Source organism: Oncorhynchus kisutch, linkage group LG30, assembly GCF_002021735.2.
Source record: "Oncorhynchus kisutch isolate 150728-3 linkage group LG30, Okis_V2, whole genome shotgun sequence".
Classification (NCBI taxonomy): domain Eukaryota; kingdom Metazoa; phylum Chordata; class Actinopteri; order Salmoniformes; family Salmonidae; genus Oncorhynchus; species Oncorhynchus kisutch.
The window spans coordinates 17,951,980-17,978,529 of NC_034203.2; the positions used below are offsets into that span (position 1 = coordinate 17,951,980).

The 26,550-nt window shown below is 42.9% G+C and overlaps 1 protein-coding gene across 4 annotated transcripts in view; it reads left to right on the plus strand.

Annotated features, from left to right (window-relative positions):
* Positions 1 to 26,550, plus strand: part of LOC109875289 (receptor-type tyrosine-protein phosphatase N2-like) — a 144,708-nt gene that overhangs the window by 42,252 nt on the left and 75,906 nt on the right. For all 4 annotated transcript variants that reach the window (XM_020467592.2, XM_031809922.1, XM_031809921.1 and 1 more), the window contains 10 exons: positions 119 to 242; positions 748 to 892; positions 1,747 to 2,116; positions 2,399 to 2,511; positions 2,737 to 2,941; positions 3,278 to 3,324; positions 3,865 to 4,038; positions 5,701 to 5,921; positions 7,426 to 7,512; positions 12,262 to 12,341. In XM_020467592.2, the coding sequence (XP_020323181.1) occupies positions 119 to 242; positions 748 to 892; positions 1,747 to 2,116; positions 2,399 to 2,511; positions 2,737 to 2,941; positions 3,278 to 3,324; positions 3,865 to 4,038; positions 5,701 to 5,921; positions 7,426 to 7,512; positions 12,262 to 12,341 (1,566 nt within the window). The remainder of the gene's footprint in view (positions 1 to 118; positions 243 to 747; positions 893 to 1,746; positions 2,117 to 2,398; positions 2,512 to 2,736; positions 2,942 to 3,277; positions 3,325 to 3,864; positions 4,039 to 5,700; positions 5,922 to 7,425; positions 7,513 to 12,261; positions 12,342 to 26,550) is intronic.

Here is a 26,550-nt window from a genome sequence, read left to right on the forward strand (position 1 = left end):
CCTGGCGCCCTCGAGCGCCAGGGAGGGGGGAGCGGGAGCAGGCTTGACAGATAGTATATGTGCAACCATTTTTTTCTAGTCTGACATTCTGAGTGTTATTCTTGTTGATGTGTTGCAGGGTTGATCTGGGAGGATGAGGCCACCCAGCAGATCCTGTCCAAGGAGTTGTCTAAGCTGAGGAAGATCCCCTACAGACAACTACAGGACTCCAGCCCCCATGTCTATAGCAGCAGCAAATCCAGGTCACTGTTCTAGCAGGCAGCACCATCCATTACACCTGTGCAAACACACACAGACACATGCAGACAGACAGGCAGGCAGACTCTAGGAGTGCACATGTTAGAATATGATGACTGATGAGCTGGTTTATGTCTGAACGGATCTAGTTTCTAGCTCTGCATAGTCCAGGTTATCTGTCTGTCTGTTCATGTGTTTTTTGTTGTTGTTTATTTAACCAGGCAAGTCAGTTAAGAACAAATTCTTATTTTCAATGACTGCCTAGGAACAGTGGGTTAACTGCCTGTTCAGGGGCAGAACGTCAGATTTGTACCTTGTCAGCTCGGGGATATGAACTTGCAACCTTTCGGTTACTAGTCCAACGCTCTAACCACTAGGCTACCCTGTCTCTCTCCTTCTCTCCTTTTTTTATCTCTCTTTTTGTCTTTTTCCATCTCTCTCTTTCTCTATATATTTATTGCTGTCTCTCGCACACTTACTCACACCTCTCACTCTCCATGTCTGGTCCAGACCCTCTACCCAGGCTATGGACCCAGGAGACCAAAAGATCAAGCCTGTGGAGGTGGAGCTCAGTAGAAACCTTCAGAACGTCCTACAGCATCTGGGCCTCCTTTCCCAGGCCTCGTCCCCCACTGGCCCCAAGAGTCCCAGCAAGGTAAAGCCCCCCCCCCCCTGGCCACCATCAGAACCCTGCCCTCCAGACCCCCAGGCCCTTGCTTTAGCCTGGGATGAGCAGCTGGATCCTTTTTTACTTCTCCATGGATGCACGTCTCTATAAACACACACTCATGTGTACACACACACACACACATCACACACACACACACACACACACATCACACATCACACATACACACACACAAACTGACGCTGTGGGAGCTGTATCATTATCTATCCCTTTCTGAAAGGTTGGTGAATGGCTGTTGGTTGACCATTCACAGGGATAGTTTCCTGACAGATTATTATGAGGGAGATAATGCCCACCGAGGGTTCAGGAGTTCACTTCCTTAATTAGTAACACCCACATGATGGGCTCTATGTCATTTCTGTTGAGGGGGGTGACCAACATGGCCTAGCTGAATGAGAGGGCCAAACCCCTGCTGAGGTCCAGGCATTGAGGGGTTGGGGAGGGTACCCCTTTATTTATCGAGAATGGGGAGAGTAGCCCTTTATTTATTAAGGATGGGGTTGGTGGAAAACATTGGGGGGGGGGCTTTCGTTTGAGATGAGCATGTGGGAGATGGATGGATCTTAGAGTGTTGTTGACCCGTCCGTATAGTGTACTGCTTAGGAAGATATTACATACTCTCTTCTTACTGTTAACATATTAGCAATTAACATTTCATTTGATGGTGGTGTATTAGCTGGGGATTTAAGTGAAGCACTAAGTAAAGAAGAACACTTTGATCTATTTGATAACACTTTCTATGAAGTAAATGTATAATGCTACATAATTACCTTTATATAATGCCTTATAATACACCAATAATGTGTTTTATTATCTTGCAGAGTGACCTTTACCAATCTGGCGTCTTCTCTGACTACTACCGGCCCAAGTCCCAGGGAGAGGGACATTTTTCCCCACTGTCCTTATTCCAGCCTCTCTACCAGGACAGACACTCTGCAGGGGATGGAGACCTCCTTGTGGCTGCCCTTAGGCACTACCTGTCTGCGCAGGGACCGCCCCAGACCGGGGGGGCCCCCAAAGTCCCAACCTTGCCCTCCACGCTACGCCCCTCCTACAGCAACAGTATAGACAGTGCTGGGCCTAAAGAGAACTCTCAATCCCAAACACCCAACCTGGATAGACTTTTACTCCTCCAGACAGCTGGAGCCAGTCAACCCTCTAGTCCAAAAGACCCCTTCAGTCCAATGGATGGTATGTGCTGCTTTTTACTGTACAAGTTCGTCCTTATTATTCCTACGTGAACAAATTAGCGCTATCAATAGTTATGGATCCGCTGAAAATAACGGTATAGCATGTTATTAGTTGTTAATTAAGGCATTGACATCTACCATAGTTGGAACTCTTCTCCCTCTCATCCTCTCTTCTCTTCCCTTCTCCCCTCTCCTTCTCTTCTCTCCTCATCTTCTCTTTTCTCCTCTCCTCCTCTTCTCTCCCATCCTCCTCTCATCCCCTCTCCTCTTTCCTCCTCCACAGAGGTGTTCATCCAGAAGGTTCTGAAGAACGTGGGCAGACACAATGTGGACGTGGACGACATGAGTCCAAAAGACCTGGACCAGCTGTCTACACTGATCGCTAACGCCCTACAGGTAGAATAAACAACAACGTCTTTGTACTTGTCTTTCTTGCACAAACCCTCACACCTTTCTTACTAGCACTGATTTTGCTGATAGCTGCGTTTTTTTAGGAAGATTTTATTTGGAATGAATGTGATGTTTTGTTGTCTTACCTAGACACCGTAGTTGAATGCACTGTCTGTAGTTTCTCTGGATAAGAGTGTCTGATAAATGACCAAGATGTAAATGTGAATGCAGGTAGTGGATAAAAAACAGCCCCAGGCCAGACCAGGACCAAGAGACCTGGGGGAGGAAGAGGAGCAGGAGGATGAGGAAGGGAATGAGGGGCCTGGAGAACAGGGGCCTGGGGAACAGGAGGAGGAGAAGGAGGACAGTGACCCTCCATCCGCCACAGAGAAAACGGCTCCGGAGAGCACTCCCCTAGAGGAGTCTGTGGTTCAAGGTACACAAACCTGACAGACCTGGTTACTTGGAGAAGACCTCCATCTGTAGTATTAACTCACCAACACCTTTGTATACTCATTGTCTTTCCATGCCAACTTCAGGGTGACTAGTTCATATTGGCTGCTCTGTTGATTTGAAATGCAGTCAGACTTTGGCAAAAAAATATCAGCAAAAAATATTGACAAAACCATAAGTTTCCCTTCGTCTTCTAAAAGAGTGAAGGGAAGAGTATATCTGCGTGGCTGTTATTTGAGATATGCAGAGTCGGTTTGCTTTTCTGCTTAATATTATTCTTGTTGTCAGTAAACACTCAGTCTCTGTTATTTCCTGACAGAGCGACAAATGGAGGGAGACAGAGAGCCAGCAGGCTCCAATGACAAGGTACCCCCCATTTTGATTCTTAAAGTGATAAAGGGTTTGAAAGAAAGTGGAAATGTCAAACGGAATACTGACATTATAAACGGTGATATTATACCGTGTGTAGGGTATGAATCATCCAGAAGAGCTGATTTTCAAAAGGATTTTGATGATAAATCTGCAATGTACTGTAGACAGTAAAACAGTTAGTATACACAACATAGAGAAGAAGTATGTTTTGAAAAATGGATTGAAAGTGTTGTAATGTTGTCAGTTTGCATACCTATCTTTCAAACATTTGTTATTGTCTTCTGTCCTATTGCTTCCTGCTTTCCTAGAATTTGATGAGAGAAGCAAATTGCCTCCTCTCCCCTATCAAAACAGTTCCTCAATTCAGTACACATGGATTGTAACAAAACTTGTCTCATAATCAAGATGAAAAAAAAAGCCATAATGTAGTTATGATTGATTCGTATTTGTTATTTCTGTGCTTCCTGAGATCTCCGTGACTGTGTTGTTTGTGCTGTAGCTAAATCACTGTGACATTGTTCTGTATTATTTCAGCCCCAGGATGCTGTCGGCTTATTTGGAAAGCTTCTGGCGTACCTGGATAAGAGTGAGTCCCCAGCCCAGAGACTCTGGGGAGATTCCCCCGGCCAGGCTGGTGTGGGTGCAGGGCTGGGCAAGGGCAGGGATGTCGGTCTGGAGAATGTCCGCAGTAAGACCACTCAGGCCGAGGTGAAGACCATATTACCCATACAGTTGCAAGAGAAAGTATGTGAACCCTTTAGAAATACCTGGATTTCTGCATGAATTGATCATACAATTTGATCTGATCTTCATCTAAGTCACAACAATAGACAAACACAGTCTGCTTAAACTAATAACACACAAACAAGTATTTGTTTTCACATCTTTATTGAACACACCATGTAAACATTCACAGTGCAGGGTGGAAAAAGTATGTGAACGCTTGGATTTAATAACTGGTTGACCCTCCTTTGGCAGCATTAACCTCAACCAAACGTTTTCTGTAGTTGCGGATCAGACCTGCATAACGGTTAGGAGGAATTTTAGACCATTCCTCTTTACAAAACTGTTTCAGTTCAGCAATATTCTTGGGATGTCTGGTGTGAACCGCTCTCGAGGTCATGCCACAGCATCTCAATCGGGTTGAGGTCAGGACTCTGACTGGGCTTCTTCAGAAAGTCTATTTTCTTCTGTTGAAGCCATTCTGTTGATTTACTTCTGTGTTTTGGGTCGTTGTCATGTTGCATCACTCAACTTCTGTTGAGCTTCAATTGGCAGATAGCCTTACATTCTCCTGCAAAATGTCTTGATAAACTTGGGATCTTATTTTTTACGTCGATGATAGTCTGACGCAGCAAAGCTGCCCCAAACCATGATGCTCCCACCACCGTATTTTACAGTTGGGATGAGGTGTTGATGTTGGTGAGCTGGGCCTTTTTTTTTCTCCACACAGTGTTGTGTGTTCCTTCCAAACAACTCAGCTGTAGTTTCGTCTCTCCACAGAATATTTTGGCAGTAGCGCTGTGGAACATCCAGGTGCTCTTTTTGAATACTCCAGACGTGCAGCAATGCTTTTTTTGGACAGCAGTGGCTTCTTCCGTGGTGTCCTCCCATGAACACCATTCTTGTTCAGTGTTTTACGTATCGTAGACTTGTCAACAGAGATGTTAGCGATTTCCAGAGGTTTCTGTAGGTCTTTGGGTGACACTCTAGGATTCTTCTTAACCTCATTGAGCATTCTGCGCTGTGCTCTTGCAGTCATCTTTGCAGGACAGCTTACCATGGACTGATGAACATCAAGGTTTTTAGAGATACTTTTGTAACCCTTTCCAACTTTATGCAAGTCTACAATGATTTAATCCTAGGTCTTCTTAGATCTCATTTGTTTGAGGCATTGTTCACATCAGGCAGTGCTTCTTGTGAATAGCAAACTCAAAATGTTGTGAGTGTTTTTTATAGGGCAGGGCAGCTCTAACCAACATCTCCAATCTCATCTCATTGATTGGACTCCAGGTTAGCTTTTGGAGAAGTCATTAGCTTAGGGGTTCACATACTTTTTCCAACCTACACTGTGAATGTTTAAATGATGTATTCAATATAGACAAGAAAGATACAATAGTTTGTGTGTTATTAGTTTAAGCAGACTGTTTGTCTCTTGTGGTGACTTAGATGAAGATCAGATCAAATGTTATGACCAATTTATGCAGAAATCCAGGTATTTCCAAAGAGTTCACATACTTTTTCTTGCCACTGTAAGTAGAACCACAATGACTCTGTTGCTACAACATTTTGGTGTTATCCTCAATGATTTGAAATGCACTGTGTCCACATGTGGCGTTGAATCTTGGTTTAAATGGTCACGTAATCAAGGTGGCAGTGCAAAAGAAGTCGACCCACTCAATGGACGTGGAGGAGGTGGCTGCGGTGGAGGGCTGGATCCAGGCAGTGGAGCCTCCTGCTGCCAAGATGGTCTACCAGGAGCCCCTTAAGAAGAAAGTGAACGTCCAGGAGCTGCAGCTAGATGTCAAAGCTGCTGTGGCCTCGAAGAAAACAACTGATGATGACTACGGCTATGTCATCACTGACACAGAGTGAGTAGTACCTTTCATAAGTAATGAATGAGGCAACCGCAGCTAATCATTCAAGGTTCGATGTTTGTGCGGAATTGCATTTAGTATAGTGCAAAGGAGTCTTTTTTTTAGGCCAGGGCTAACTATGGTGAATTGACAGGTGTTGTGTTGGGTACGCTAGATCAGTAGCAACCATTTGGATCCATTGGTACAGTTCTGTTTGTACCATGACTTTTGTTTTTATTTTTGTTTCCTGTCTTGAATAGGCATAGCTGGAGTTGCCTTGAAACAAACCATCACAAATGGAAACAGAAATGTGCTTTAGATGCTAGACACCCAAAGGCCTACTGTGTCCCTGTCAGAGTAATTTCTCATTCCACATTTTAACTCACTGTTGGGAAAGTAATTTACCATGACTTAAAAAAAAAAAAAGTTTTCGCTCACTGAATATATTACCCTAGATTATTTTCAATGTTTCAGTACTGGACTCATATTCATGCATGAACGTAAATAAATCATACATTTATGTAGCATTGACAATTGACAAACAATTGTATTTACATGAATCAAAACCATACCCCAGTGTGGTATATCATATACATGTGCAATAAACATCCCACGTGCGTATCATTCAGTAGATGATGATTTGAAGGTGTTCAGGTCAAGTCCCTCTCCAGGGCACAGAACCCACAGCCCATCAGACCACCAGGAACTGGAGCCCACATCCCTTCACTATTCCATCATAATCAGGTCTGGTGGGCCTCCACTCTCCATAGGGGGCTGGGCTGGGGCTGGGCTGGGGCTGTGGAAAAGCAATTACTTTTCTCAATGTCTGTATTAGACTGTTTCTCCTTTTAAACTCCATACTCCCACTACATTATGTGATTAACTAGGACTGAGGTTTGCACTGAAATGTATATCTTCCCGAGTCCCTGGTCATCAGAGACTCTGACTGTGTTTTAGAGGTGGGGTACATCATTAGCTGTGGCCAGCGCTGAACTGAGCCACCGTGGTGCCGATGCACCATTTCATTTGCACTTCTCTGTCTGGCCTGAAGTCTAGGGAGTGGCTATGTCTCAAATTGCACCCTTGCACCCTTTTGCCTATACTGCACTACTTTTGACCAGGGCTCTGGTCAAAAGTAGTGTACTATATAGGGAATATGGTGCCATTTGGGACACAAGCAGAGCACACAGGTGATTCATCATGCCAGAGGAAACACCTGCTCCCCCAGTTCTCATACCGCACCCTCCCTCCGTGTCTCCCTGCCTCCCTCATCTCCCTATTTGTCCCTCCCTCCTTTTATACGCCCTTACCCTCTCACCTCCCTGTCTTTGGGCTTCACTCCCTTCCCCGCTCCCCCATCTCCTCCCCCTCCTACCCTCCATCCCCCTGACCTCCGTGCCTCTCGTGTCCCCTCTCCTCTCTGAATGTGACAGGAATGTAATGTGTCGGAGCTCTCACCCACACTTAACAGGCTAAGGTGACAACTCTGTTGATGAACTCTGTATTTTTCTCTCCCCAGCGCGCTACAGACTGATGAGGGACTCCACTTGATGGAGATTCTGGCACGGCGGGCCAAGCTGCAGATGACTGACTTCCTGGAGCTCTCGTATGTATTTTATTCACGATTAACATTTTTATAGATTTTTCACACACTCAACAAAACGGAACAGAAACAACAAACACGGACTACACCACTTGTATGTATTTAACCTTTATATGTGACTATTCATTTTGACTGCATGCTTAAAACAGACGTGACTAGATTTGATTCTACTCTGGAATCTTATACGGGTAGAATCTAAAATGGGTTGTAGAGTAATTGCTTGTAGCTTGTAGATAGGTATACATCCACTGATTTAATGCAGACTGAAATGCAGGGTAGTGTGTGGAGGGTGTTTATACTATATAAAAACAGCTCCATGGATAAAGTTATGCTTTAGGTGTCATGAGCACCATGTCAAGTCAAACGTTAACTGAGGGGCTTAAACAAAAATAAAATAAAACGTTTGAATTATTAAACTGACAAACAGGTTGAAAGCCGAAGAAAAGCACATTTACTCAGATACAAGATATCCCACTGTCTTATTCTTATTCTGTAAATATTCGAGCTGGAGGTTGAAAATATTTGACACGTACACATTATTGACATGAGGTGCCAGATACATTGCAGGTAACTGCCAAAATAAAGGAAACACCAACATGGTGCCTTAATAAGGCGCTAAGCCACCACAAGCCGCCAGAACAGCTTCAATGCACATGGCATAGATTCTACATGTGACTGGAACTCTATTGGAGGGATGCAACACCATTCTACAAGGAATCCCATCATTTGGTGTTTTGTTGATGGTGTTGGAAAACACTGTCTCAGGCGACGGTCCAGAATCTCCCATAAGTGTTCAATTGGGTTGAGATCCGGTGACTGAGACAGCCATGGAATAAGGTTTACATCGTTTACATGCTCATCAAACCATTCGGTTACCACTCAAACCTTGTGGATGGGGGCATTGTCGTGTTATAGGGCATAACCATGGTAGCTAAAATATTTGCCAAATTAATAGCCTGCCCAGCATTTTCATACTGGACCCTAATCATGGGGTGTTAATTGCTTAATTATCTCAGCAACCACACCTGTGTGGAAGCACTTATTTTCAATATACTTTGTATCCATTGATTTTCTTAAGTGTTTCCATTATTTTTGGAAGTTACCTGGCTGCAATCATTATGAACAGGACTGAACTCTCCATGAACCTCCCTCTCTTTCTCCAAAATCGTTATGTTTCTCCCTGCAGGTATCTGACTTTAAACACACGCACTCACAAACGCACGCATACACACACACACTTAGAATGCAATGAGGCTTTTAAAGCCATCCTCAACGAAATGAGAGTATATAGTGACACACTGTGCTGGTCTGCGTAATCAGTGGCATCTCCTTCACATAGTCTAACCAAAAATGACCATACAGACATTTTGCACACAAATGCACAGCTAGATATTGCACTGAAGCACATTATTTAAAGACTTTCAAAATAATATTAAAGAGGAAATGTTATCGGCATTCTGTAAAGACATGGTGTCATAACCTGTCACAAGTTCATTTCCTGAACCGTCATGCCCTGTAACCCACAGGTAAGCACTGCTTTATGATGGCCCTCTTTCCTACCTTATGTTCAAGTCTGACATTGTGGTCATTGTAATGCAGTCATTCATCAAGTGAACATACACACTGCTACGGTTATTGAGTATAGCAGTGTATGCGAGAACAATTTACCGCCATAAATACAATGCAACGTGCTGATGACAGGCATAAGAAAGGGAGTATTGTATGGGCTGATAGGCCCCCTTTGTGTCTTTCTAACTACTAAGCTTGATTGTTGGCGGTACAGGTAGGGATTGGCCGATTCCGTATCATGTGACACTGTGAATAAGGTTCTGAATGGCCCTTGTTTCTGAAGCACCTCACGGCGCTAGGGAAGGTATACACTGCTCTGTATTCAGCCCTTCAGCCCATGGGTGGCCTTACAGGGCTGGGCTAATGTACCTTTTGTCTTTGTCCCTTTCTGAAACTGAAAGGGCCTTGGTATGGGAGAGTGATGGATTGGGTGGGAGAGAGCTGTGGCCCTTTGTTAGAGCTCCGAGTCGGCCCAGCAGGGGGAGCAGCCTGGACAATTTGTCCAAGCCGCCACGCTTATTTGGGCCGTCCCACTCCTTGCAGCTAACCGCTGCTGATCCTAGACCACCACCCCACCTAGGAGCCTGGGAGAATGGCCCTCCACATAATCAAATACTGGGCCCACAATTCAGCCCAGCCAGCATGGCTCCTCTCACCTTTCATGTTGACTCATTTGTGCAAGCATGACTTGGTTCTGTAGGACCTTGAAATGAGTGTCTATCATGTTTACCATAATGAAGGGAAATATAGGTACATGCATACAGGGTAATTCAATGTTACCGTTATATGTAGTAACACAGTATGTTAGACACTGTGGCTAAATGTTATACATACTTGAATCATTCATCTATCTTTGTGTTACTTTGTATGATCGAACGGACGATATAGAATAGGAGAACACAGACGCCGCTGTCAGAGACGTCTTGAATTGATCATGTCAGGCCGGACATGGCGGTTGAAAGCAGAGACGTTGGTTTTGATGTGTCAATGTGAGTGGTTTGCTTCAGAATCGTGTAGCATTAGTTCACTCTGAATAATAGTTGTTGCGCAACACTTACCGACTGTAGTCAGACTCCAATTTGATGGGGGTGACGTAATGTCTGACTTCATATGCTGCTCATTTCAAAGTATAACCACTAGGTGGGGAGATGCACCTTCGCTGGTTGCTTGTAATGCAGCCTATGTGTTACTGAATACTGAAGACGCATTAGACAAGATTCATTTATTTTCACTGTAGAATCACAAAACAAAAGATTGATGGACAATGACAGTTCAACATTCTATATATATATTGGTTCTAACATACTTCAAGCGAGAGCTTTTACATGGGAGTAATAGTCTGCTGAAGAAAGCGCATGCGCTTCAGCTTGAAAATCACAAGTACATTATTTACTTTTGCTGTAGTATTGAATTTTGAAAAACCTTCATTGGGAGGCGGTTGGCATAGTTCAGAGACGTCATGCCCATATGGGACACAAGGGCACATGCCCCCTCACATTTGTCCTGTTTTTTTTTTTTTTTTTTTTCAGATGTTCAATTAATCCCCTCCATCCTCACGTACTTTGTGCCCCCTCTAAAATAAAATGGCCGCATGGCGCCCCTGGCGTAGGTCAGGAAACATATCAATGTGTTATGAAGTCACAGTGAGTGATGTTCCTTTTCAACCGCTAATAGATCTAACTCTTAATAGATGTGAAAAATCTATACATCTAGAGTGTTACGGGGGTGAATATCAGAGAGTGGTTGAAAGGCTGGCTGCTGGTTGAGGTTATCCTCCACACATTGCTCGATACCTTAACCTCCTGGCTGGATACATTCTTTGACTTCAACATACTGTACAGAAAAACAGTTTCTGTTCAATAGGTTGCCAAAAATAAAAATGTACCGCGTTTTATGTTCAATAGGTTGTCATAACCTGGTTTTATTCTGGGTGGTTCGCCCTCCTTCATCACCTTTAGCACTTTTCAGCTCAAGATATATTTTTACAGAATGAATAGTATTTGCCCAGTGTCCACCCTAGATTTGCTCTTTGGAAATACGTTGTGAGGGGAAAAATAATATCTGTACATTTCATTTGCACAGCGTTTTTCATTACACACAAAATGTACAAAGCTCTGTACATAAGCAATTGTCCCTATGACTGTCGGTGAAGGGACACACATAAAGTATGTGTACCTAATCCGAGACCAAAACCCTCCTTGTCATTTGTTGTTTGTAAAACACTCAGAGGCACATTGAGATTCAAGAGGTATCCTACGGAAACGGCTCCTTTGGCTACAGGGATTCTAACAGCTTATGGGGTAGCCAGAGGTAAAATACTACTCAATCACTGTGTGTGTACGGCTCTGATTTAACACTATCAGTCCTGAGACCCCAGGAAAAATGGGCTTTTCATTTATCTGACGTTCATTTATCTGCATGTCCAGCCCTTCCATTTAGCCTCACACTGGAGTGTTTAACCATTTGATTTCCAGGACAATCAGGGCTACACGTACAGCACAAAACTACTTGACATAAACAGCTGCATTCACGAGTTTAATTGACAAATGTCAATACAAAAAAACAAGGTCTGCCAAAGCAAAAACCTGATAAAAATACATTTATATGAATGCTGTAAGTACAGAAATGTTTTAATTCGTGGGAAATGAATATCCAACTAGTCAGTGACAGCTGTTTGGAGTTTGGAGTTTGTGATAGCAACTATGTGAGCTTATACCAGTATTATAGACACTATGTCCTGGGATTTCCTATGATCTTCTATGTAGAAGTACCTCTTCTAATGACTCTTGTGTACCTTGTAAGCGTCATTGTGTTGCTTGTGAGCATCATAGTTCATGTTTGTAGGAGTCTCTGCTTTTCATAGTTTGTAGCTCAAACCATTTTGCCTCTATGGTAATTTTTTTGTAAGAAGACATGGCCCTGGGCCCCTTCGGGATCTGCCCTTGTCTCACAAACAACGCTCTAGCTCAGCCCCCGTTAATTACACAGAAGTCTGTAGCTCAAACACACACACAGTTTAAAAGGGGTTAGAAGACTCATTGGGTTAATGACCTGGTCTGTTCTTTGTAAGGCAAGAGGGCAGAAAAACAATGCTTTACCACCATGTAAAAAATGTATTTCTCATTGATCATGTCTGGAGTGTCTCATCTCACTGTGTGTGTTTTTTTTTTTTTTTTTTTACAGAGTGGTGGGCCCAGCTGTGACCTTCAGAGTACGACCTAATACCCAGAATGTCAGCACTGCAGATGTGGCCAACGTAGCAGGTTGGTCTGAGCTGCTCTGATAGCTAAATGTTATATATATATAAAAAGCAATCTCTTGTGCTTTAGTGGAGCATGTTGGAACTGAAATGGACATTTTAGCTTTTTCAAATATCCAAGATTTTGTTGTTTACTCTCAGAGAACTGGTCCACAGTTTTTTATAGCTCCATACTGAAAATTCTCTGTATAGACCCCTGATAATGGAGATGTGCTGTTGGGAGAAAGAGTCAAATCTAAGTGACATCCGTAAGCGTTATTAGGAAGCCTCCCTTGCACCAATCACAACTCTTCTCTGGTGAATGAAATACAGGTATGCATTGTCAAGGAACCCCCAATGAAAGGAGAGAATAGCTGTATTTGTATATAGTTATCATTACTGACAAACATACAAGGCTGCATCAACAGTTATGAGAAAATATTTATATAAGAAGATAATGTTTTTCCCCACGAATTGGAATTTGTTACATATCATACCAATGGCAAAATTGTGGTGTAGATATTGGGCGGGGGGCGAACAGTAGGGGGGGGTCCTCCACCCCCGACATTTTAAAACGCATTTCCAGCAATTCTACACCGTTTGATTTATTATGCCTCTCTTGAGGGGTATTTTGAGGGGAAAACAATCAACGTGGAAGGGCCCCCAGCCCCCCCAAAATAAAACATGATTCGTTTTTTGGGAAAACTGATTTTTTGGGGGAAAATAGCTGACTTCCTGCACATTTTGCAATGGGGCAGAGAGAAAAATGTGTGGTTTTATAATGCTATTCTACAATTTTAGTCAGCTAATTAAAGCTAATTCTGCATATGTTTTTTTTCATGGGGCAGAGAGAAACATTTTCTGTTTTATAGCTAATCTCATACTCATGGGGCGGCAGGGTAACCTAGTGGTTAGAGCATTGGACTAGTAACCGGAAGGTTGCAAGTTCAAACCCCTGAGCTGACAAGGTACAAAATTCTGCCCCTGAACAGTCATTGAAAATAAGAATTTGTTCTTAACTCACTTGCCTAGTTAAATAAAGGTAAAATTAAAAAATTAAAAAAATACTATTCTTCACATTTTGCCATGAGGATGAGATAAATGTTTGCAGTTTTAAAGCTAATTTCCAGCAACTCTACGCATTGTGCCATGACGCTGACAGAACATGTTGCAGTTCTAATGTAACTGTTCAGTGAAAACGTAATAGTCTGTGAACTCATACCCAGATAATGTTGTTGACTCATCCTATACTGGTATTTGTGGACAAAGCATAAATTGGAGAAAAATGACCACCTAAACAAACAAACAGACCATTTAAAAAATGCTTGCTATTTTCTCATAGGGGATCATGTCTGGCCAATCAGTGGTCTACTCGCATTAATATTTTTGTGACCTTATACACCCACACCATTCTGCTTTTGGGGTACGCCCACACCATTTCAACACAGCTGCTTTTTAACATACTTAATTACTATTTTTGGGAAGGAAAACTACTTCACTCATATTGTAATTAGTTGAACTTAGTTTGAACTATAGTTCAAATATCATAGAAATCTAGAAACACTGGACAGTTACTTTAAAGGTCGACTTTGGGGGGGGGGGGGGAATGCTAAAATAACAGCTTTAAACTGTATAACTGATCAATGCACCATCATACTCGGTCATTTAATGCTTAAAATATTTGTTGGCTATTTAGCTTTAGAAGTGCCATTTCTTTCCAATCTCCAAGCTTCCCTCCAAAAACAAATCCTGTGAAATGACATCAATACATACTGGAGGAGTTACTGGCTAGCTACAAGTGGCTATCTTAGCATGAACCACCAAAGGCACACCCCATTTCTGTTTGAAAATTGAGGAGTTAGACACATTTTGCCATTGCCTATGACGTGTTAATGTGATATCGGGAGGTCGGGGGCATGCATTTACATTGTTTTTAATACATTATTAGGGAGACGAATCGACCTGTTCTGAAGATTAGGGGGATCCCCCGTGGCAATTTCACCTATGTATCATACGAATTGCAGGGGACAGACACACACACACACACAGGGAAATTGCTCTGTCAAAGTAAGTTTAGCTTGAATAGATAAATATAGTTTTTTTCCCTTCGTCTAGTGATGACAGTTTTGATAATTGAACTCCACACTCTTGATCAAGTGATTGTGTAATGGCTACCCCCGTCCTGTTTCACAAGTGCTATTGTTCGTGTTCGTGTCCTCGTTTCTCATTTCCAGCCCCGGACTAACTTGTTTTGAGAGGTCATGGATGAGCCTTTATTCGTATTAATGCAGTTGACAGAACCGCACTTGAAATGAAATACGGCTGCCTCTTAACTTAAGTGCAGTAGTGTGGGTGTGCTGCTGTCTCTAAAGCATAATTTGTCATATTCAACAAGAGTATCGGCAAAGATTATTTCAATAGCCCCAGTTGATGTGGTTTTTCTGAGACGTTAAGCATTACAAGGCTATTGTAATGGCATCATTTTATCATCATTTTACAGTTTCTTCCAGACCCATTGGAGAAATCTGTGTGCCCATGTTCCAAGCAGTTGGAGACAAAACTTAAATGATTCAATTTTAATCTTCGCATTATTTAATTTAAATGGTACTGTAAAAGATTTCAATATGACATCATAGCTACCATAAATAAGGTGTGCTATAATACCATTATTATAAGATACATATAAAAAATGTTGGGCTGTGTCCCAAATGGCACCCTATTCCCTATACACTGCACTATTTTTGACCAGGGCCTCGGGAAGCCTTGGACTGGCTGGACACTGGACAAAGGAGTCAGTGTTACCTCATAGAACATTAGCATTCTTCTGCTCCATGTGAACAATACTGGATCGATAGAGAGCCAGCCTCCTGGGCGTCCCGGGCTAGAGTGGAGGAGGGTAGAGGACTGTGCTGGTTGTCTGGGGTGCAGCAGCACGGCCCTAGCTGTGTCACAAATGGCACCCTGATCCCTAAATATCTAGTGGACTACTTTTGGCCAGGGCCCGTATGGCTCTGGTCAGAAGTAGTGCACTATATAGGGAATATGGTGCAATTTGGGACTCAGCCCCTGGCCTGCACCGTATTGCCCTGGCCTGCCTCGTATTGCCCTGTATTGCCCTGGCCTGCCCTGTATTGCCCTGGCCTGCCCTGTATTGCCCTGGCCTGCCGAGTAAAGAACCCTGGAGTGGAGCTTGTGGAGCTCCTGTCACGCATACCCGGCCATTGTTAGGAACCCAGGGCCAGGCAAAGGCTATTGTCAGGGGGGTGTCAAGATGGTGAGCAGTGGGGTGATGACCCTCATTGTCAGGCCTATTCATGCACACTGTGGAGCCATGGAGTGGCAGGCCCAAAAACCACTTCCAGTGGTGCGTCTCGGCCGTGAGAACCAGGCTCCTCAATTGGATGGAGGTCAGGGTCAGGCCAGCCAGCCGCGCAATTAGCACATTAAGCAAGGTCCCCAATGAAGTCCACAATAGAATGCAGAAATAAGTTTTCTGCAAACTGTATCCACTTAAAATGTTATTTAGTCAAAGATATTTTTAATGGCCTAACTGGTTTGACTGAATGTGTATTACTGACCGTTAAACTGACCCCCCCTGTGTTTTCTATGAAGAGGAGAACTTACATTGTCTTCCCTGACAATAGCTAGTTACTCATTCACTGGCTGAGTGTAATATCTGAGGTTTGATTTGTGTCTTGACATGGAAATAATTCTTTGTCACAGAGGTCACAAACAGTTCAATAAGTTATTATGGTGGGTTTCCCTCGCAAATTGGTATCGGTGAATGGCTGAGTTTCTATGTTTGACACACTTTTTAAAAAGCAAGGAAATGGTGATCATTCTGATCAAGTTCACATACATCTATCGAACCAGTTTTTCTTCTGTCAGTTCCTCACTTTTGCAGACAGCTCTGTAGAGCGGTGTTGTTTTGGGCAGTTGTATTCAACCAGAGTGAACACTAAACAGTAGATTCAGCACTTTCAGTTGGGCAGTGTTTACTTTAAAACACATTCCTATTCACTCTCATTCCCTCCCTGTATCTGGTAGTCCTAACCTTGATGGCCTTGAATATACTATGAACCATGAGTCATTTCTGATCACCGGAGTTGAAATGAGACCCCAATTCCTCTGATCATTACAAAGACCGTTGGTTGTATTTTTTTCTCTCTCTTTTCACGGTTGAGTGGTTTAGCATAGATCTCATAATGCTGACAGCTCTGACCTTCACTTCAGATTTAACACTTGTTAAAATGTCAAATCTTATTAGCTGGCTCTTTAGGAAAAAGCAATGTGGTTTATCTATCTAACTTCTCTTCTCCTGTGATGTGAAGAAAGCTTTCAACCTCTGGTTAGCTCAGTCTTAGGGCGTAGCTTTTAGGGCACTCACTTACCCTAAGTATGTGTGTTCTACTGCGGAGAGAAATTGAATAAATACTATGTATACCTGTTTAACGGGATTTATTGTCTTCCATGTGACTGTATATGCACATGATGCTGATGTGCAACGTGAGATTTGTGACATTGTATTACAAATCTTGTGGTAATGATGCTTCTCTGGTTTTCATTATCATCAGCTTGGTCTTTCGGCATTAACTGAGAGAAGTCACGTGCTTACTCCTACCTGGAAAAGTTCAAAATAACATAGCATTTTGTCATCTTCCTAGATCTCTGTATGCTTGTCTGTTTTAACCATACAATATACAGAAGCTTAACACATTAGTGTATAAAACATACTACCCCCCCCCCTCCCCCAAGCCAGCTGATCCTTGGTGCCCTTTCACATAATCATCATCAGTAGCCGCTCAGTCCCAAATCAAATCCAAATCAAATCCAAATCAAATTTGATTTGGACCAGCAGTGACATGCTCACTTGCGGACCTTTCCCAACAATGCAGAGAGAAACATCTACAAAACATATAGAAGCATAATAACACGAGGAATGAGTAACGATAACTTGGCTATATGCGCGAGATACCAGTACTGAGTCGATGTGCAGGGGTATGAGGTAATTGAGGTAGATATGTACATATAGGTAGGGGGTAAAGTGGCTAGGCTACAGGATAATAACCAGTAGCAGCAGTGTATGTGATCAAATGAGTCAGTGCAAAAGGGGGTCAAAAGTAGTGCACTGTATGGGGAGTTGCCTGCCATTTTGGACAAACCCTGACTTTGTCATCAGCACTTTCTGTTTGGATTCACTCCTTTAATTGTCTCCATTGATTTCCTGTGTGATTTCATTGGAAGCAAGTCTCCCCAATGGGACTATGGGTCCACTTAAGCCCTACAGGAGCCACCAGATCCATTGAAGTTAACTTCATTTAGTTTGCCTGTTGATCAATTCTCATCTCATGCTGAAGGATAATCAATTCTGGATTTTCTCTAGCTAGTAGCTAATAGCAACCTGTTGGCCAAAATGTGCTCAAAATCAAATTGGGGGAAAATGAAATGACAAAAACAGTTGTTTATTGATGTCATTTGTTGTGACACGGGTTGGTGCGTTATCTCTATTGTCTATCGGCGTATGCGTGGTGGTTGTGTTTTGTGATTTCTGAGAAATCCCTACAAGTGAGAACTCAATCTTTTGTGTCCCCTGCAGTTCAGAGGTGCTTGTGGTTATTTTGGTCTGACTTCAGAGAGAGCTGGGGTGGGGGGTGGAATCCTCTAGAGCTTTGGGAGCATCTGTGAGTCCTGCTGTGAAGAGGGTGGATCATCACAGGTGTTATGTGGAAGCTGAGTTTGTTTAGCAGCGGTGGCAGCGTGGGCATCATGGTCCTCAGCCAGCCCTCTCTGGGCAGACCTCTCAGGGTCCCTCTCTCACAGCTGGCAGCTCTACGTTGGTTGCATCCCAAATGGCACCCTATTCCCTATACAGTGCACTACTTTTGACCAGGGCCCATAGGGCTATGGTTAAAAGAAGTGCACTATGTAGGGAATAGGGGGCCATTTGGGATGCAGCCTCTGTGTTGGCCCTGCTCCTGGAACTCCAGCTTCAGCTCAGGCTTCATGCCTCCTACAGATGGCACCCTATTTATGAATGAAGTGCACCACTTTTGACCAGGGCTTTGGTCAAAAGTAGTGCACTATATTAGGGAATAGAGTCCCATTTGTGCTGCAGATGGCTTGACTGACTGGAGCTCTCTCTGCTGGCTCTGCTGCCTGACTCCACACTTGCAGCACTCTTGCATCATTCCAGGGCAAGCAATGGACTGGCTGGCTTGGAGAGGGAAAAATCTGTGTCGCTGCGGTCTGTTTCTCTGTGCGAGAAATGCAGTATGTGTGGGATGTGTAAATAAATACTCTAAGCTTGGATGTAGGCCTAGTTCATGTAAGGAAGATGATGACATAACACAACATGTAGGGCAGAAATGCCTTCTTGAACATGTGCCTTCATTACAAACTTGTATGGGATCCGTAAATATGAATTAAAATGTTAAATTACGAGCCTAGTTAGACGTGATTGGCTGAAATAATGGAGGTGATGACCATGCTGACTGTTGGCCATGTGTTTACATGTGAATTCTTAAAGAGATGGGTGTAAAAAAAGATGACCTCTCTAGCACTCAACAAATCGTTCAAGGGCATTTTCTCCTACTGGTATCCTAAGTGGGATAACACGTTTAGCAACTTTTAAAGCAGCATAACCATGCTTCCTCCAATCACAAGCTCTGAATCTGAACTAAAAAATGATTTTTAAAAGGATTTCAGATTTTTCTACATAACCCCCCTTTGGGACTTAACATTCCATCACGATTTTCTTACTGTAGAATGGATAAAACCCCCATATGATTGAGGCCCTCTTCATGTCAGACATGACGGAGTCTTCTCTCTGGGTCTGTAATAAAGCCACGTTCCTCCAAACTTCCTAGTCTGGCTTCTCTATCTCTCTCACTCTAGTGAAGAATGTTATTAAAGGCTAATAAAATGCTCCTGTTGTTCGCTCACCTTTGGTGGCCTGAGTACAAATATAGGATCTTAATTTGATCACTATTTTGATGCTGAGAATTGCAAACTTGCGGTGTAATTGTGTAATTTTCAACAAAATAATATATCAACCTGTTCAAAAAATGTCCAATAATTATAATCCACATAATATTTAATATTTCCTGTTGCTGCATGATTATTTTCCTGCTGTAGCAAACTGGCTGAAATGAAGATGCTACATCTGTAGGCAGTATCCAGCTTCTCTTAGTGGGCTCTGAGATCCCTGATGAGAACAGAAGCAGACAGCTGAATTGATTGGCCCACTTCAGCGTATGGACCTTGATTACAGCCACATTCAAGTGCTGTTCTGTTCTCTACATCACCTTATCCACTCCTGAGAGGAGAGGAGAGGAGAGGAGAGGAGAGGAGAGGAGAGGAGAGGAGAGGAGAGGAGAGGAGAGGAGAGGAGAGGAGAGGAGAGGAGAGGAGAGGAGAGGAGAGGAGAGGAGAGGAGAGGAGAGGAGAGGAGAGGAGAGGAGAGGAGAGGAGAGGAGAGGAGAGTGACTCACTAGGATTAGGCTGTCTGCCTCCCTGCTGCATATAGCCAGCTAGCTGTGTTCGCCTTGAAAAGCCTTCATATAGTCAAGACAGACAGACTAATGCGGTGCCCTGTATTATACAGTATGTTGTAAATGAAGTTGCATAGATACAGTAGGCTACTACAAAGATGGAATGTACATTATCCGTATGTACTATTCTGTTCTCAGAATAAGACATATTTCTTGTAATTTCCTCATTTAGTAAAATATTAATGTTGTCCTTGAATGAGTAACACATAATGATTGATGGCTTCAACATTATGTTATCAGTTTTATAACTATACAGATCACAGTAGGTTGGTGGCACCTTAATTGGGGGGAACGGGCTCATGTTAACGGCTAGATCGGAATAGGTGGAAGGGTATCAAATACATCCAACACATGGTTTCCAGGTGTTTGATGCCATTCCATTTGCACCATTCCGGCCATTATTATGAGCGGTTTTTCCCTCAGCAGCCTGTGATACAGATGTAGGATCTTAATTTGAGCCAGTTTGCTACATCAGGAAAATAATCTAGGGGTTGACACAGTTTTCGTAAGGGAAAATCAAGTCTGACATTTCAAAGTGGAAATTACTAAAGAACTTTTTTTTACCTCAAATACACTAGAATTTTTACATTTCCTGCATTACAGGACATGTCACCTGCAACAGGGTGATCAAATTAAGATGCTACATCTGTACACAATATGTTCTACAGTGTGATTCACAAATGTCACTGTGTTCTGAGTGAGTGATAAAATCTTATTGGCACATACAGTGCAATGGCTGCTTGGTATAGAAAGTTAGAGGTATCTCCATAAGGTTACGGCACGAGGCGAGCAGGAGAGGGTTCAACTCTCGTTTGATGGTTGGAGCCAACATGAAATGTCCCTTGAAAGCCGGGTGCTGGGGCTTCTCTCTTTCTGTTTTAGAGTGTTTTATGTATTCCAACAGAGAGACAAAGTCAGCCCAGAAACTTCAAAGCTGCTGGGTGACATTTAGGTCTACATCTTCAAAGGACCCCTCCCTGCTTTTGTACTTCTGCTTTTTGTCTATAATTAATGTACTCCTTCCAGATTCTGAGTGGGATTAGAGAGCCAGACAGAATGTGTGTGTGTGTGTGTGTGTGTGTGTGTGTGTGTGGTGTGTGTGTGTGTGTGTGTGTGTGTAGCCAAGGGAAGTAGGGGTGCTGAGGGTGATGCAGCACCCCATGAAAAATCGGATTTAAAAAATAATTTTGTTATTGAACAAATACTTAGTTTCCACCATAATTTGCAAATAAATTAATTCAAAATCCTACAATGTGATTTTCTGGATTGTTTTTTTCTCATTTTGTCTGTCATAGTTGAAGTGTACCTATGATGAAAATTACAGGCCTCTCTCATCTTTTTAAGTGGGAGAACTTGCACAATTGGTGGCTGACTAAATACTTTTTTGCCCCACTGTATATATATATATAAATAAAAATCACAAAGTAGAAGACTGATATAGACGTCTGTAGCGCAGGCATTTAATTTTTTTGACATATGGTTTGTAACAATATGCTCCTCAAACAGATCACATTTACAGAGTGGGCTCTCTGGTACTTTTAATGATTTGACCCATTTTATACATAGAAATTGACATTTATAGGTCATTAACCAATCACAGCCCTCCTTTAGGATTGCACATTCAGCATGTCACCAGCAGAGGGAGTTCCCTTTGAATCTATTTTCCCATTCACTGTGTTGGTGGTGCTCATACAATACCTTCAGAATTAGCAGAGAGCCCACTCTGGAAATGTGATGTATTTAAAAAAAAAACTTTATTTGACTAAGCATTCAGTTAATAACACATTCTTATTTACACTGACTGCCTACCGGGGAACAGTGGGTTAACTGCCTTGTTCAGGGGTCAGCTCGGGGATTCGATCCAGCAACCTTTCGGTTTCTGGCCCAAAGCTCTAAATTGTTCAAAATAATGTCTTAACATGAATCAAATCAAAAAGGGTAGTTTTGAGATATTCATATGAATGTTTTATGTTGAAAAAATGAATGTGACATTTTCTTATTTCAGAATCAAGAGGGAAGACATATACTTGATATTTTAGAGCACAATAATAATAATGACGCAAAGATATTGTCTGTATCATGTATGGTTCACAGATTTTAGGGTCTTACAAGAGGCATGTATAGGTCTAAAAAGGGGCTAAAATGGCCACTTCCATCATGGTTTTCTCAAAAATGGTTTGTGATCCTTCCTGCAATGGAGTTTCTGTGTGAGAATTGCCACAACAATCTGAGATACCAAACATATTTTACGCTCCCATAGGTGTGAAAGCGCCCTATTGGACTATGGAAGCATCCATATTGATCATATCAAGCATGCATGTACACATGTATTTGACCTGTATTTCTCTCGTATGAGGTTGTACTGACTCCATGTGTTTTCCTACCTGAACTATATGGACATTGCTCTACTCATTCTGCGTTAATGGATCAAGTATTTTCCACTGGATGCATTAACAAAGGGCAAGTACAGATCTGTCTGGGAAAATAAAAGGGTTTATTTTTCTTCCCATCACGAAAGAAAGAAAAGAAGGGATGAATTATGTATGGGTTATGAGAGACGAGTCTTCAGTTCATTCTCAACCCCTGATTGAGTCTCAAATTGATCGGTGCTGGTGATGCCATAGTTGTTATAGGTCAGTATGGACTCATGCCAAATGACACCCTATTAATTATGTAGTGCACTGCTTTCAAGCAGGGCTGTAAAAATGTGTGCACTTTAGAGGGAGCTGTGAGAGGCGTCGGAGGAGATGGCTGCCGTTTTACGTCCTCCTAACCAATATGTGCTATTGTGTGTGTTTTTTGCACGTTATTTGTAACTTATTTTGTACATGTAATATCTTATGTTTCACGAAATCTAATATTAAGGAAGTCTCAAGGTTTTGCTCGCCTCAGGTAGGGTACCTCATGATAAGCTGTAGACCACACTATTTACCAAGAGAGTTTTCATTTATATTTTTCATAGCTGTCTAAGATGCTGGCAGTAAGACAGCACTCACGAGTTGTATAAGACCATAAGCAAACAAGAAAATGCTCATCCAGAGGTGTGCTCTTAGTGGACAGGGACTTAAATCCGTTTTACCTCATTTCTATCAGCATGGTACATGTGCAACCCAAGGAAAAAAAACTCTAGACCACCCTTACACCACATACAGAGACACGTACAAAGCTCTCCCTCACCCTCCATTTGGCAAATCTGACCATAATTCTATCCTCCTGATTCCTGCTGACAAGCAAAAACTAAAGCAAGAAGTACCAGTGACTTGCTCAATACGGAAGTGGTCAGATGATGCAGATGCTAAGCTACAGCACTGTTTTGCTAGCACAGACTGGAATATGTTCCAGGATTCTTCCGATGGCATTGAGGAATACACCACATCAAATCAAAGATTATTGGTATCGCGCACAAAAACAACAGGTGGAGAACTTACAGTGAAATGCTTACTTACAGGCTCTAACCAATAGTGCAAAAAAAGATATTAGGTGAACAATAGGTAAGTAAAGAAATAAAACAACAGTGAAAAATAACAGTAGCGAGGCTATACACAGTAGCGAGGCTTTAAAAGTAGCGAGGCTACATACAGACACCGGGGTTAGTCAGACTGATTGAAGTAGTATGTAGATATGGTTAAAGTGACTATGCATATATGATGAACAGAGAGTAGCAGTAGTGTAAAAGAGGGTTTGGCAGGTGGCGGGACACAATGCAGATAGCCCGGTTAGCCAATGTGCGGGAGCACTGATTGGTCGGCCCAATTGAGGTAGTATGTACATGAATGTATAGTTAAAGTGACTATGTGTCACGCCCTGGTCAAAGTATTTTGTGTTTATCTTCATGTATTGGGTCAGGCCAGGGTGTGGCATGGGGTTTTTGTAATTGTGGTGTGTTTGTCTTGGGGTTTTGGTGGTGGTATTGGGATTGTAGCTTAATGGGTTATCTAGCAAAGTCTATGGCTGTCTGGAGTGGTTCTCAATCAGAGGCAGGTGTTTATCGTTGTCTCTGATTGGGAACCATATTTAGGCAGCCATATTCTTTGAGTTTGTCGTGGGTGATTGTCCTTAGTGTCCTATGTGTACTCTTTGTTAGTTTGCACCAGATAGGCTGTTTCGGTTTTCGTTACGTTTATTGTTTTTGTAGTGTTTAGTGTTTATTCATTGTTTACGTTTGTTTGAATAAATATGGATCGCAATCGACACGCTGCAGTTTGGTCCGACTCTCCTTCACCACACCTAGAAAGCCGTAACACTATGCATATATGATAAACAGAGAGTAGCAGCAGAGTAAAAAGAGGGGTTGGGGGGAGGCACACAATGCAAATAGTCTGGGTAGCCATTTGATTACCTGTTCAGGAGTCTTATGTCTTGGTTGGTAACAACTGTTGAGAAGCTTTTTGTCCTAGACTTGGCACTCCGGTACCGCTTGCCATGCTGTAGTAGAGCGAACAGTCTATGACTGGGGTGGCTGGGGTCTTAGACAATTTTTAGAGCAAGTCACTGGCTTCATCAATAACTGCATCAATGACGTCATCCTCACAGTGAACGTGGATTACAGGCAACATCTGCATTGAGCTAAAGGGTAGAGCTGCTGCTTTCAAGGAGTAGGACTCTAACCAGGACGCTTATAAGAAATCCCGCTATTCCCTCCGACAAACCATCAAACAGGCAAAGTGTCAATACAGGACTAAGATTGAATCGTACTACACTGGCTCCGACGCTCGTCGCTTGTGGCAGGGCTTCCAAACTATTACAGACTACAAAGGGAAGCACAGCCACGAGCTGCCCAGTGACATGAGCCTACCAAATGAATTCTATGCGCGCTTTGAGGCAAGCAACACTGAAGCATGCATGATGAGAGCACCAGCTGTTCCAGACGACTGTGTGATCACGCTTTCCGTAGCCAATGTGAGTAAGTCCTTTAAACAGGTCAACATTCACAAGGCCGCAGGGCCAGTCAGATTACCAGGATGTGTACTCCGAACATGCACTGACCAACTGGCAAGTGTCCTCACTGACATTTTCAACCTGTCCGTGACCGAGTCTGTAATGTTTCATGAAGTGCTTTGAAAGGCTGGTCATGGCTCACATCAATACCATTATCCCAGAAACCCTAGACCCACTCCAATTTGCATACCACCCCAACAGGTCCACAGATGACGCAATCTCTATTGCACTCCACACTACACTTTCCCACCTGGACAAAAGGAACACCTACACTACCGTTGAAATGTTTGGGGTCACTTAGAAATGTCCTTGTTTTTGAAAGAAAAGCACATTTTCATAAAATTGATCAGAAATACTGTGTAGACATTGTTAATGTGGTAAATAACTATTGTAGCTGGCAATGACAGATTTTTTATGTAATATATACATACTGTAGGCGTACAGAGGCCTATTATCAGCAACCATCAATCCTGTGTTCCAATGGCACGTTGTGTTAGCTAATCCAAGTTTATCATTTTAAAAGGCTAATTGATCTTTAGAAAACCCCTTTGCAATTATGTTATCACAGCTGAAAACTGTTGTCCTGATTAAAGAAGCAATAAAACTGGCCTTCTTTAGACTAGTTGAGTATCTGGAGCGTCAGCATTTGTGGGTTCGATTACAGGCTCAAAATGGCCAGAAACAAAGAGCTTTCTTCTGAAACTCGTCAGTCTATTCTTGTTCTGAGAAATTAAGGCTATTTCATGTGAGAAATTGCCAAGAAACTGAAGATCTCGTACAACGCTGTCTACTACTCCCTTCACAGTACAGCACAATCTGGCTCTAACCAGAATATAAAGAGGAATGGGAGGCCCCGGTGCACAACTGAACAAGAGGACAATTACATTAGAGTGTCTAGTTTGAGAAACTGATGCCTCACAAGTCCGCAAAACACCTGTCTCAACATCAACAGTGAAGAGGCGACTCCGGGATACTTTTCTTTAAAAAACAAGGACATTTCTAAGTGACTTTTAAACGGTAGTGTACGTGAGAATGCTATTCATTGACTACAGCTCAGCGTTCAACACCATAGTGCCCTCAAGCTCATCACCAAGCTAAGGACGATGGGACTAAACACCTCCCTGTGCAACTGGATCCTGGACTTCCTGACGGGCCGCCCCCAGGTGGTAAGGGTAGGTAACAACACATCTGCCACACAGATCCTCAACACGGGGGCTCCTCAGGGGTGTGTGCTCAGCCCCTCATGCACTCTCTGTTCTCCCATGACTGCATGGCCAAGCACGATTCCAACACCATCATTAAGTTTGCCCATGACACAACAGTGGTAGGCCTGATCACCGACAACGTCTATTCCCACTCAGGAGACTGAAAGGATTTGGCATGGGTCCTCAGATCCTCAAAAAGTTCTACAGCTGCACCATCGAGAGCATTCTGACTGGTTGCATCACCGCCTGGTATGGCAACTTGCTCGGCCACCGACTGCAAGGTGCTACAGAGGGTAATGCGTACGGTCCAGTACATCACTGGGGCCAAGCTTCCCGCCATCCAGGACCTCTATACCAGGTGGTGTCAGAGGAAGGCCCTAAAAATTGCCAAAGACTACAGCCACCCTAGTCTCTCTGCGACCGCACAGCAAGCAGTACCGTGCAGTTGCAGCGAGGTCCAGGTCTAGGTCCAAAAGGCATCTTAACTTTTATTATCAATGCATAGTCACTTTACCTTTACCTCAATTACCTCGACTAACCT